At 35.2% G+C, this 13,742-nt stretch overlaps 1 protein-coding gene across 10 annotated transcripts in view; it reads left to right on the forward strand.

The window, feature by feature from the left end:
- LOC115456239 (protein diaphanous) overlaps positions 1-12,111 on the forward strand; it is a 49,985-nt gene extending 37,874 nt beyond the window's left edge. For 6 of the 10 annotated variants that reach the window (XM_030185216.2, XM_030185214.2, XM_030185215.2 and 3 more), the window contains 15 exons: positions 219-260; positions 1,171-1,215; positions 1,612-1,775; positions 2,030-2,158; positions 2,509-2,609; positions 2,890-3,067; positions 3,398-3,574; positions 4,089-4,241; positions 4,523-4,641; positions 5,019-5,154; positions 5,498-5,662; positions 5,998-6,155; positions 6,538-6,617; positions 8,654-8,732; positions 8,958-12,111. In XM_030185216.2, the coding sequence (XP_030041076.2) occupies positions 219-260; positions 1,171-1,215; positions 1,612-1,775; positions 2,030-2,158; positions 2,509-2,609; positions 2,890-3,067; positions 3,398-3,574; positions 4,089-4,241; positions 4,523-4,641; positions 5,019-5,154; positions 5,498-5,662; positions 5,998-6,155; positions 6,538-6,617; positions 8,654-8,732; positions 8,958-8,979 (1,748 nt within the window). In that variant the 3' untranslated portion in view covers positions 8,980-12,111. The remainder of the gene's footprint in view (positions 1-218; positions 261-1,170; positions 1,216-1,611; positions 1,776-2,029; positions 2,159-2,508; positions 2,610-2,889; positions 3,068-3,397; positions 3,575-4,088; positions 4,242-4,522; positions 4,642-5,018; positions 5,155-5,497; positions 5,663-5,997; positions 6,156-6,537; positions 6,618-8,653; positions 8,733-8,957) is intronic. The other 4 variants (XM_030185219.2, XM_030185217.2, XM_030185218.2 and 1 more) reach the window with 3 other exon arrangements.
- Positions 12,112-13,742: the final 1,631 nt, after the last annotated feature.

Below are 13,742 nucleotides of genomic sequence, written 5' to 3' on the forward strand. Positions count from 1 at the left end.
TATATGTATAATTTTTAAAAGGTACTCACACCCCTATTATTAAACATTAATAGTTTCAAATATTCTTAAATATAGAAACATCTTGATCTATCCAAATATTTTTTCTCTATTTACTCCGCAATCGCTGTATAACTAAAGCATGTTATCTTTCTGACTCCACCCATCTCGCTCGCACTCACGCGCATGTACTCACGCTGTCTCTTTCTGTGGCGGCGCAGAGAGCGAGTTCAAGCCGCCGCCACCGCCGCCGCCGCCGCCAGGTGCGTATGCATGATTATCCTTATATTAGGGGGGGGATTAGGACATTGTAGTTGTTTAGGGGGTGAGGAATGTTATTAGAAAATGCTAGTTAGAGATTTATTGAGAAGTAGTACTAGAACTGGCTAAATGGTTCTCGTTTAGTTCAGATATGTAATTAAGGTTGATTTTTTTTTATAAAAAATTAAAATTAATGTATTTCATATTTCTAGATGAGTTTTTCCATCAGTACAGTATATCACTCCAGTGTACAAAGGGTTATTAGCATGTTCGCTTTTAAAACAATTCTATCTCTATCACACTAACAAGCTTGTTTATACCTCATGAGAATGATATATATTTACTCATATAACTTGGTTACTATGTAGTACTTTAGCCAGTCGATTTGGGCCAATGATGTAAAGAATTAAAGAATGATAAGTCCAATTATTTGGTCGAGCCTGAAGTTAGCAACGAGCCTCGTTTTCAAACACAAAATGGCAAAAGCTCAGTCAGGACAAGTTACCATACATATATTGTAAACATAGCATGGTAGTACAATGTTATTACACTCACGCGCATGTTCGAGTGTAGCTTTAGGTTAGATATTTAATTATCCTGTGAAAGGCGCTACGAAGTGCGTCGCGGAGTATATGAAAAGTGAATGCGCAGACGCAGTTACTATTGACGCCATATTCAGAGCGAACATAAAGTTTGGCGATGACTATACTATATTGCCTTATTTATGGTTATAAAATAAATGATATTACCATGCATATAGTATCTGCCTCACTCAGACGCATGTATCAATAGTTAACTAGGATTGTCTGTTCACAATTTTTCGAATGTTTAGGAAGCACTATATTCTATGTGTCCGTCTCGCTCACACGCATGTTATAGCACTATATCGGTCCCTGTCTGGTGTGGTTCTAGGTGTCGGTGCCCCGCCGCCCCCGCCGCCGCCACCGATGCCTTCAGGTTGGTTCACGCTTTTTTATGATATATAGTATGTTTATGTGTTTATTATTAAAATGTTTTCACTTTTTTTTTCATGAAAAATCACGCTTTTTATTTTCTAAACAATAAAAACGTATTCATTTTTGGCCCAGTCTTGTATTTTATTAAGTTAAAAGGCAATCTCACCAGGCTTTTAGTTATTTATTTATTCATGGTGATTCTATTAGATTATAAATGATCAATAAAACTGTGTAGTTAGTAATAGGTGGTCTGTACATTGAACCATTTTTTTTTTAATTTTAGGGTCCAATAAACAGCAAATCTGTTTAGAAGGGCAATATTATTGAAAAAACGTATTCTTTTTTTGTCATCGTATTACTTTAAGCCTTTTCTTTATAAGACTCTATTATATTACAGCAGGCGGTGGGCCTCCGCCACCTCCGCCGCCGCCAATGCCCGGTGGACCGCGAGCGCCGCCGCCCCCTCCCATGCCGGGCATGGGGGGCCCACCGCCCCCGCCGATGCCCGGCATGGGTGGTCCCAGGCCGCCGCCGCCGCCTGGCGGATTTATGCCGAGACTTGTGAGTCCATTTTGATTTAGTAAACATGGAACACCAAAGGAGCTATCGCCTCAAACTTGTAATCCCTACTGCTTAATATTTATACTTTTCGTTAAAGCTGACATCGCGGTTTTATTGGATTTATCAGTGTTTAGGCGTTGATCAGTTAACATCAAATGACCTAGCTTTAGTGTTTGTTTGCTTGTCTAAAATATAAAAAGGGGCGAAATGTTTTATTTTCGTTTTGTATTGAAGCTATATTTTTTTTATTACAGCCTCAGCCTGATATCCTTCCTCACGGCTTGAAGCCCAAGAAGAAGTGGGAAGTGGAGGGGCCTTTGAAGAGAGCTAACTGGAAGACGATAGTGCCACAGAAGATGTCCGAGAAAGCTTTCTGGGTTAAGGTAATGTACGCTGCATAATGATTATATAGGGTGTGCAAATTATTTTGTATAATAGGCACAAATAAACTTTATTGTAACCTTTCTCAGTACATCAATATCGACTTTATTCTGTGTTGGTTTTTACCCCTGCCATACTGACGTTTTAGCAAACAATTTAGATATACCGTTAATACTGTATAGGTTTGTTTATTTAGACGGAGAAAAGTTATGAAATTAGCGTAAATGTATATACAGGATGTTACCAACTTGTGGGATCATTTTTAAATTACATACAGGATGTTTACTTTTTTCTGTTACACTATTTGAATGTAATCTATCTGCCTTTTGTCTAAGCTAATATGTCCAACTAGGTGCAAGAAGACAAATTGGCCTCGCCGGATATCCTCACAGGATTGGCGCAGAAGTTCTCTAGCAAACCCGTCGCCAAGAAGAACGAGGATGCCGTTGATAAGTAAGTCTATAATGCAGCGGAACATAGGCTTTATTTACTAGTATGTCAAAAAAGGAAAAATTATCTAAATTTTTCACAAATATTATGAAATAAATTGTAGGTCATAGTGCTAGCATAATTCTGGTTGGCAACAGAATTAGAAAAAGCGCAGGACCAGGTTGTAACCCGATTCGCGCGAAACTCCTTACGCTTAGTTAAATAATTCATTCTTCCATTACAATTTTTGGACATTTTATCATATCATACATGCTAATGTACCGTCAAACTTCATGTTCCCCAGGGCGCATACGTTAAAGAAAGTGAAAGACCTAAAAGTACTGGACAGTAAGGCGGCACAGAACCTGTCCATCCTGCTGGGCGGGTCGCTGAAACACATGTCGTACGAACACATAAGAACATGCGTGTTGCGCTGCGACACCACCGTGCTCACCGGGAATGTTCTAGACTTGTTGATACAGGTCAGTTTATACAACTACTAGCATATTTACTATTTTTAAAGCTGGCAAAATTTATCGATATAGTTTTATCGATATAGTGATGTTGCCTTAAAGTGTAATAAAAACTGTATATAAATATTTAAATAGATACGATGATGTGGCTTGCGAGCAGAATAGACAGACGAAATTAGTTTTATATTTTTAAGAATAATATATTTTATACCAAGATTAAAGAAGTATGCAAAAAAGTTCATTTATACCAATATTTCGTCGCATCGATTTAAATTATCGATATTTTTATTTCCAGTACTTTTTTCCACACTAAAATTCACTTAACTTTTTTGTCGCCAGTACCTTCCCCCAGCGGACCAGCTAAAGAAACTGTCCGAGCTGAAGTGCAGCAGCGAGGAGCTGACTGAAGCGGAGCAGTTCGCGGCCACGGTGGCAGACGTGAAGCGACTCGTGCCGCGGCTCAGGAGTCTCGCTTTCAGGGAGCACTACAACGAGATCATTTCTGAACTTAAACCGGTAAGTGGGAAACTCCTTAGACTATAGAACTAATTGGCTAGTTACTGTATGATAACAATGTAATGTTATAACTTATCAGAGCTCAAACCGGTGTGTGAGGTCAATAAGGTAAGGATTTTCTCAGTACAGGTTTTTACTACTCGATTAAGCGCTACGATACGATCATATTTGAAGGGAAAGGGTGTATAATTCTTTTTGGATTACAATAGAAACTCCTTCGTTACACGGTATTAAACGATGGCGGACCTCCTTATGTATGAAGTAGGAGAGAATGAGGCTGCGAAGCATGTCAGACTTGGGTTCGATCAACAAAACAGGCACTCTCAATTAATTATTTTTTTCATGACAAATGCGTTGCCATTATGTCATTACCGTACACGTCTGCATAAGAGTACACGTCTGCATTATTCTCTATATGGAGATAAATTCACTTCTAATTTTAAGACATTGGTAATTGATAAATTGTGATCCCTCTGGCTTTCAATATCAATTCAGTATTATTTCCTTTGTGCAGGACATAGTCTCAGGAACAGCGGCGTGCGAAGAAGTGAAATCGAGCGCGAAATTCGCGAAGATACTAGAGCTACTGCTTCTCCTCGGCAACTACATGAACACCGGATCGAATAACGCGGGCGCTTACGGATTTGAAATCAGTTTCCTTACAAAGGTTGGTTTGCTTTGTAATCGTGTTGATTCTAGTACACCTCTATGTGAGTTACTCACATCTATCGTTCTCGATTGGTTTAAGCGTCCCTCGTTATACTTTTTTAGTTTGTATCGATTTTAAAAATCGTTACTGAATTTTATTATATCGATACTTGTCACATAGTTTAAATCCAAATTCTGGGCGTTTGCATAATGTTGACGATACTATCGCTTGCACCCTATGTATAATAAATTTAAATTATCGATATTATCGTTTACTAAAATCGGATATATATTTTTTAGTTAACAGCGACTAAGGACTTGGAGAACAAACAGACACTACTGCATTACTTAGTGGAGACGATAGAGAATAAGTTCCCCGAAGTGCTCAACTTTGTAGAGGAAATGCCGCACATAGACAGGTGAATACAGAGTGTTTAAATAAAGATAACTTTTGTATACAGCATGTTTAGACATGTTAATTATTTAAATGAGTATAATGTACAATCCAAACCATTTTAAATATTTTTTTATGTTTTTGTAATAATTATATTGTCAAAGTAACGATACTATATTGAAAGTGAAATGGACTACAAAAACTCTTGGGTGCAATTCCATAATGGGTAATTGTGACTTTTTAAAGATGCGTGTGTATTTTAGTATAAATTATCGCCTACTTCAAAGATCTAGTCAACCATCGCGATTATACTCTATCTGCTATCTGCTATTTCAGTACTCTACTATCTGCGTGTTCAGTATTTGTCATATCTAGGGTCTAAATTTATTAATCAATCCACAGAGCCGCACGAGTGTCAATGGAAAACTTACAGAAAGCTCTGAAGAAGATGGAGAACGACATCAGAGCGCTGGAGACAGATCTGAACAACTCGAGGGTGCCGCAGTGTCCCGACGACCTGTTCCACGAGACTATGGGCGTATCCTTTTATAAAAAAAAAATGCGCAATACTTCAGGCAGTAAATGATTTTCATACAAATCTTATGTACCTGCTGATACATTTGTACAACTTATTGACTGATGTGGAAGTCGCCTGATATATATCATGTGTCTTATTTTTTACTAACTTACTATACATAATATTATATTATGACTTTTCGGATGACCTACATCTCAGTCCACCCCGTGACCATAAAGGCTGCAACGTTTTCGAAACATCGTAAGAAAATAACATAAAACCCGCGAAAAATTCGTAAAATAGTTTTACCCTACACTTGTATTCCGTAGACAGTTATTATGTCCTTAACTCTAAACCAAATCAGACGTTCGCCCAAGAAGCTCGCGAGCAGTGCGACCTGCTGCACTCCATGTTCAAGAAGATGGAGGCGTTGTACGGCGAACTGGCTGAGTACTACGTGTTCGACCCGCACAAGTACACGCTCGAGGAGTTCTTCTCCGATATCAAGACTTTCAAAGATTCATTCCAGGTATATTAACATTTATTATGTCCAGTGCTTAATAACGGGTCACCTGACGTTATAAGTATACCTCTCACCTTTTTGATAGCCTCACTGACGTAGCTGTATTGCGTACGTTATACAATATTTAGTCAAATTGGTTAGATTTGAATTGGATCGGGTATGTACGAGCTTTGTCAAAACTGCTCAATATTATTCAGCTCTGAGTTTGGAAATGTGCTATGTAAATAGCAATAAAGTGTTTCCTATTACGTGGTAATTAATATAATCGGGAAAATGTGGTTATGATATATCTGTACCTACCATTTGTAAATCGAACATTGATGTAATGTTTGTGGCGGCAGGCGGCGCACCAGGAGAACGTGGTGGCGCGCGAGACGGAGGAGCGCGCGCGGCGGGCGCGGGAGGCGCGCGCCACCGCCGAGCGCGAGCGCCGCGACCGCCAGCACCGCTACAAGCAGTTCGTCGACATGGAGCGCGCGCAGGACGGCGTCATGGACAGGTACGCGCCACTACTCACAACATTCCCTTCATTAATTGCTCGTTATTGACTACCAAATTGACTATAGTGTAAGACTACGGTTCCTAATATTCACTAGTTTTTTAATTGTGGTACAGAGGATGGGGTAATAATGTTTTTGTATTCTGTAAATATGTATAATGTATTTATTAACGTTATGGTAAAAGTGCTAGAGTAAAACTGTTTCTGATAGTTGGCTGTAATAGTGGCTCGTATCGCGATCGATACAACTTAACTATATAATTTTTTATATTGCGTTCAGCGCAGTTTTACAACTTAAAATTTATGTCTCTTGACTTATTTATGTCTAATATGATATTACAAAATATTTAATATGAACTAAATTATTTATCTTCTCTTACAGTTTAATGGAAGCCTTACAGAGCGGATCAGCGTTCAGTAGAGAAAGGCCGAGGAAAAAAGCGAATCCGAGAGTAGCCGGAGGTAAGATATTCATAGCCAAATTAGGTATAGGAAGATAGATAAAAATGTGGGACAGTATCTGTCCGTAAGTTACAGGCAATATAAAACAAAGTACAGTGTACCGATTTATCGATATCGGATAATCGATTTTAAAAATCGATTCTATAATGGTGTTAATTTTTTTATGAATAGATTAAACGATATTCGGTACGTATCTGTCACGAAATATTATATACCTGTTGCAAAACTTTTGTATTTGTTCTTTTAAATAAATCTAAACTAAAGAAATCCCAAATTCACAAATATCAAATAGTTGAAACGAAAAATTAGTCGATACACCATCGCTTCTATCATTGTTGTGCGTTAGAACTCATTTAAGCAAAGGTCGCTGCAAGAGAATGTGAGTCTTATTTGCAATCATCATACATCACATAGATAACGATTTACCAATGTCACAGCAACACTTTAGCGATCATTCATGCATCACGGATTAGTGAGGTTATAATAGTGTATTTTACTGTATCATAAAATTCGACGTATTCGACAGCATCTTGTAACATGGAATCGATTTCTGAAATATGTTAAGTATTTTATGAAAAAAAAATATCGATTCAAAATCGATTTAAATATTCTATTATATATCCAACAATGCTCAGTATAGTAAAATACTCTATTAAATACCACCACGAAGACATCGGCGCGTTCGTTACATAATCAATATGAAATGTTGGTAAATGTTTGCACGCTTACACATTTAGTAGAGGACATAACGGAATTGAGTGACGAGGAGGGATTAGTGCATGCGATACTACACCGCCTTGAAGGTACGTGGGTTCGATGCCGTCGGAAAAAAAATTGATTGTACAGAATGTTTGAAAGTCCATCGACTTTTTTTGTATTTTTTTTTATATTAGCACTGAAAACTCTCGTGTATAGAATCATAGCAAGCTATTTTGGTCTAATGTTCATTTTTGTAATTTGTAAACTATTTAGTATTCTATGTTAGTTATATTTTATTATCATTCATTTCATCTATATTATAATAGTACAACATAGAATATCATTATTATTTTACGATTTTTATCTAAATAACATATTGCACCTCGCACAGCAACAAATAAAAAAAAGCTATAAATTTTAAACTGTCCATAATGCTGAACCAGAAATGACGAAGTCCCTGCATTGCGGCCGTCGTATACTACGCACCAAGCGGGAACCGACGCCGCAACTAGAAACATACAGACAAGTGATAAGGCTTTTAGATGTCTACTAACTCGGCCTAACAATATTTCTACATACAAATATGCCTTGATTTTTAATCAGCCTGTATATGCCCAGGATTTATAAAAATACCTAGATATTTACGCACCCTGTGTATGCCCAGGTTATTTTTAATACCTATATTTCTAGGCAGCCTGCATATGCTCAGGTTATTTACTAAAAGGCAGACTGAAAAAAATAGTTATTGTAAATTAGGCATCCTTTATTTTTTTTTATAATTTAGTAATTTATATTATTCATTGTATGGAATATTATCTACTATATTTAGTTTCAGAGCATTATTACTCATTATGTCGCGCTTAAACTGCACGTTTTTCTTTAAGTAAATAGGACTTTTCTCTATAGCTTTCGATGTTGTCTTGTGTATATTTTTGTAATCAGTTATTATTTTATTGGTTATAAGTTATGGGTCTAAAAAGACCCTATTTGTATATTTCTAGCCATCGAGAAACGCTACAAGTTTTTCGCAAAATATGTAATGATATTTTAAATATTTATTACTGTAATGACTGGTTACAATTATTTGATAAATAGATGATTCAGAAAGTCCCGTTGTCTGCTTACTGAAATAAGCCGTTTCTTTCAGATGCTTTGTCAAATATTTTTTTTTAAATTTGATTAAGTGGTTTAAATGACCATTTAGTATATCAATTAAGGTAACATAAAAATATTTTTTATGACAAAATACAACAAATAGCGCAGTTTTATAAATCTGAAAGTAACAGCTCTAATTATACATTAATATTAAGTACTTAAAAGTCAATTTGGTTTGACAGCTGAACGAAGAGCACAGTTGAGCAGATCAAGGTCTCGGTCCGGACTCACGGGGCCGATCACAACGCGGGAGTTGACCAAGTAATTGTTTTTTTTTTTCAAACCTCATATATGTTCCATTGCTGACCAAAGGCGTTCCCTTTTTACAATTTTTAATATATCTCTTCTCTCTTCATCGTTTTCTTCGTGGATCCAATTCGTGATTAGTTATAATGTTGGTAATAAGTAATAATAATCATGAGTTTTATTCGAAAACTTTATTTAATTTAATCAATTCACTTTTATTAATGTGTTTTTTTGTTCCAGCGAGCTGCTAAGTAACGCGTGATGTTCCGGCTCATATCAAGTGATACTAGAGATTTAATTACATTTGTATACACAATATTATATATTAACACATCAGAGACAGATTGTAGACATGAAATTATGAAGAAAAAAAAAACGCTTTTTTGTCGGATCACTTTTAACCCAGTAGCGAAGATGCGAATAATGTTCGCGGATATTTTTGTCCCATATCGTGAGTATAGTTGGAAATTACCACAATCAGCTGGTAAGATTAAACGCTGCCGTTTAGGCAATAAATAATCTTATGGCTTAGTACCACCTTAAATTACTTGATCACTTACGATTGTACTCGCGTCGGATACTTTGTTTTCACTTGCTATTAAGTTAGACAGAAAAGCGCATAGAAAATTTTTCAATATTCCTAATATCGGCTTGATAATATTAAGACTGCGGCAGCGCCTAGAAAATCATTGATGTAGATTAAATATTTTATATCGAAATTTTTAATCTTTTTTGAGATTCTCGATTAAGGTGTTTATAGAAAATAATAGAACATTCGTCGCGGGGGTCATTTTTGACCCGGTAATTAAAAATCATGTTTATTTTATGGTATAAGATATTCTTATTGGCGTTAAATAAAGTGCCCTATTACAACTTTATTATATTGTAAATAATTTACGTATAAAAATATATAACACGAATATTTATTACAAAGTTTAGCATTTAATATTGAACTACAAATGTTAATCATATCTCATTGCAATTATTGAATTTGGGGTCAATGAAGACACCCGCGACGCAGAAAGATGCAGCGTTGAAATGTAATACAGATTCATTTAAGAACCCGAAGTTTTTTAAAACAGTTAAAATATGAAGTGTTCTGTTTCGCCTCTTGTTAAAAAGGCTGTATATTAAGAGTGAATGTTAGCATGGAGGGATATTAAAAGCTATTAAATGATTCTATCAATTCTAGCCAAGTAAAAGTTTATATTCGTAAGGATATTTTGAAATAATTGTATCCATATAGCAAATTTTCATGATATCAATTAGAATCTTCCATAAGGGTATGTATTCACTGCACCATATCATGATCTTATTATAATTGCAAGAAATAAATCCCATAACTATTTATTCGTACTTGGAAAGTATAGATCAACTAGTTTTGTTTTTCACATCTGGGAATCCATTTCTTGGATAAAACAAGTATGTTATGTTACACCGTATAAAAGACAATCCATAGTACTTATGAAATATGTTATCAAACCAGTGTAAGCGGACTAACCTACATAATTTATGGAATAAAAAATTAATAAATATTTAATGCTCTATTTTGTCTCAGAAAAGTAGGATAGTGTGAAGTGGTGAAGTGGATGCAAACCTTAAAATGTTTTTATAAGCTGTATTTGTATAAAGCTTGTTTAGTGTCCAATTTTTTACCTAAAAGGTAAGGATAAAGCATCGAAAATACGACATCTTTTCATTGGGGTGCCTAGTGGTCCGAAATTACCCCATCAGTTTCAATTTATCGCCAAATTGTAAGCCTACATGAAAAAATGTGATAGTTGCAGGTGTTTTTTAAAGCTATTGTGGCGTCCGAAATTACCCCATTGATTTAAATTCATAGAATGTAAATTGGGGTTATTTTGTATTATTTATTTACTGAATTTGTGGCCTTTCATGAAAATTCACTACGGAAACGACATTCATAGTACTAATTCCACATAGTTTATTTTTTATTGGATATCAGAAAGTACGAAGAATACACAAATATAAAACCTTTTTCGATAAGTGTTGTGGATGAAAATAATTCACGAAATTGTAGATTTGAAAGCTCGGGAGAGGTACGTCAAACCTACCCTGATATTTGTCTGTACCCAATTGGTTGACGAAAGTTGCACAACATACGTGGCAATATACAGAGTGTAAACTTTATAATAAATATAATTCCCTGTTAATACGTAATACTTACACCCTGTATATGCCAATATTACAATTTTGGTCGCATTCGAAGATTGATGGGTGTTGGCGGAAAAAATAGCATAGAGCGTTAGGATATACATTATTAAATTTTGGAGCGTGAGTTGAAATGATGCAATATGATTGGTAATATCAGACTTACGCCAACTGTCATAATATTTTAAAGCATATTTGTAAAGGTGCGATCGCTATTCGAGAGAGATTACCAAGGGTAAAGATACATAGGAACCTAACGCTTGATGTAGATTGCCCCTTACACCCAAACACAATTCTAAATTAACGATGTATAGATATATTTTATTATTTTAGTATTGTTAACGAAGCATTTGTTCTCTCTTTCACACATGTAAAGTTACTCGCTTTGGGGTATCACTATAGAAATATTTTATCCGTTGGGGCCGGAGCTACCCCGCAGCAATATGGGATGAAATCGATTGTTTTATAGCGTCCGGTATTTATTATATGTCTACCTTTTTAGATATCGTCATTCTTGACGATTTTTAAATTAATAACACTTTTTGATATGCAATTATTCGTAAAAAAACACTAGTTTGTTAAAACATTACAAAGTCTACAAATGAACTTTTAAACAGTCTGTATAATAATTTTACTAGTTTTGTTTTATTAAAGTACGTGGTATGAGATGTTAAATCCAAACAGTTTATAAATTTAGAGATATCATGCCCTATTGTAGTTATTAAATATTTAATTATTTGGTTAGTATTGTATTTAAATTTAATTATCTATTTGCGTAAAACGTTGTTATTCTTGAATTAAAATTTGGGTAAATAAATATAAATTTACCCCAAACAAAAAATGCTTGTAAACTAACGATCGTATCCTTTGATTCAATCATTCTTGCGTTTATTGTTATTCGATATGTTACCTTGCCCTAAAAAATATTATGATGGGGTAACGTTACACAATACTTATAAAACTTGCAGGATGCTACAAGCTATCGGTTTTATCCGTTCTAAAAGTGATATCCCCACAGTGTTTTTAATATAATTTTAAGTTAATTTTATGATAAGCAATACAGTCGGGAGTATTTTTATATATCGTGCTTAGTGGGGTAATTGGTTACCCCAATGTGAGAATGTAACGCTGACTGTACGTATATTGTCCATATAGATAGTTTGTAAATATATTTTTGTAAAATGTTACATTTTTTATTAATTGTAATGTTTTTAAAACATTTTATTTTGTTTTCTTTTATCCGTTTTTACCCCATTTTTGAAGTGATGGTAAGTATGTGTTGTTTTTTGAACTAAGGCCTTTAAATATTATAATATATTTTACACACAATAGCTTTTTTATGCAGCTCCGGCAACGTGAAAAGGTTTTCGAGATAAATATTATCCGTTGATAAGAAGTACCCTTTTTTTAAAAAAAAAATCATAATTTATTTAATACATCATCAAGTCAATGAATGTACCTACAAACAAAAGCTTGAAAAATAATAATTTGAAATTAAATAATTACTATTATTCAATAATCATAAACTCCCAGTAAATAAGTGAGCTTACAATATTCTCAGAGGCTGTGTCATCGCCGCAATATTCTGTACATTCATTATGTACAATTATGACTGCATCTACGTTTAATAGTTAAGAACAAAAAGCGATATAAAATTATAATGATAAAAAATGCAAACCAAGTGCGATTTTTCTGAGCGATCATGGACAACTACTATCCAGTAAACGCGAAGATGCTGGGAGCTGTACAATTTTAGACCCTATGCAAACGATATTATGTGTGAACACAGTTGTCTATCAGTAGCCTTCCGCTTCGCTGGAAAAAAAATTACATCCCTACATCCTCTGTACATGGAAGTGAAAAATAATATATTTTCAACTCGTCTCTATATATCTATTTTATATATTTCGTTTCGGGATAAAATGAATCGGGATTTTAATAATGCTGTCTGCGGAAACTCTTAGATTACCGCTCACTATTCTAGTGGCGGAATATGAAGTGTAGCAAGTTCTCGATTTTATTGCCTATGCTAGGAAACGCTTATAGGTTTTTAAAAACATAATTTGCCCGAGATTGGATACCCCAGAGCCTACTGATATAATGCAAATGGCCTATCTAAGCCGAATCTTTTTGGAAAAGATGTGTTGTATCGCCACCATATAGGAATGAAATAAACACAGGAGGAAGATTAGTATTTACATAATAGAGTAGTGACGATGGCAAGTAGGATAAAGTAGAGCTGTCGACTATCTTTATAGTAGTTGTGAAGATATTCATGAGTGCTATCGCAGCAGATTTAGGAGACGGAAAAGGAAAGAGCTATACGAGGGTGGAAGAAGTATCTAAACACCGGGAAGTCGCTTAAAAACATTGGGGTACATGTACAATTAAATATTATGCACATTACAGTAAAACCCACCATAGTGGCTCACATAAGTGTTGCATTTCGGGATCAGTCTATATATCTGGTTTCGAATATGGCGATGGGTAATCTTCTGTCGTTAGTCGACATTCAATCAGGACTCTACCTACCATCAGATATAGTAGAGCCACTATATCGTGCCTGTATGCATATATACATATAGCATATATAAATGCTAGACATACAGAATACAGGGAGTGGCGTAACAAGGAAGTTTATAGACTAGGCCAGAGGGAAAGAGAGGGCGGGGCTGCCCGACTGCCAAGTCCCGCCTCTCTGCGCACGCGCGGCTATTTCAGACACTATTAATGACTAGATAATAACTTTTCACGCAGAACCATTCAAGATAAATAAGTTCTGATGAAACTGTTATAAATATTTTTTTATTTATTTCTAGAAGATAGTAATTAATGTTAAGTTAGTTAATGTTT

This window comes from Manduca sexta, chromosome 28 (genome assembly GCF_014839805.1).
Source record: "Manduca sexta isolate Smith_Timp_Sample1 chromosome 28, JHU_Msex_v1.0, whole genome shotgun sequence".
In the NCBI taxonomy this organism is placed as follows: domain Eukaryota; kingdom Metazoa; phylum Arthropoda; class Insecta; order Lepidoptera; family Sphingidae; genus Manduca; species Manduca sexta.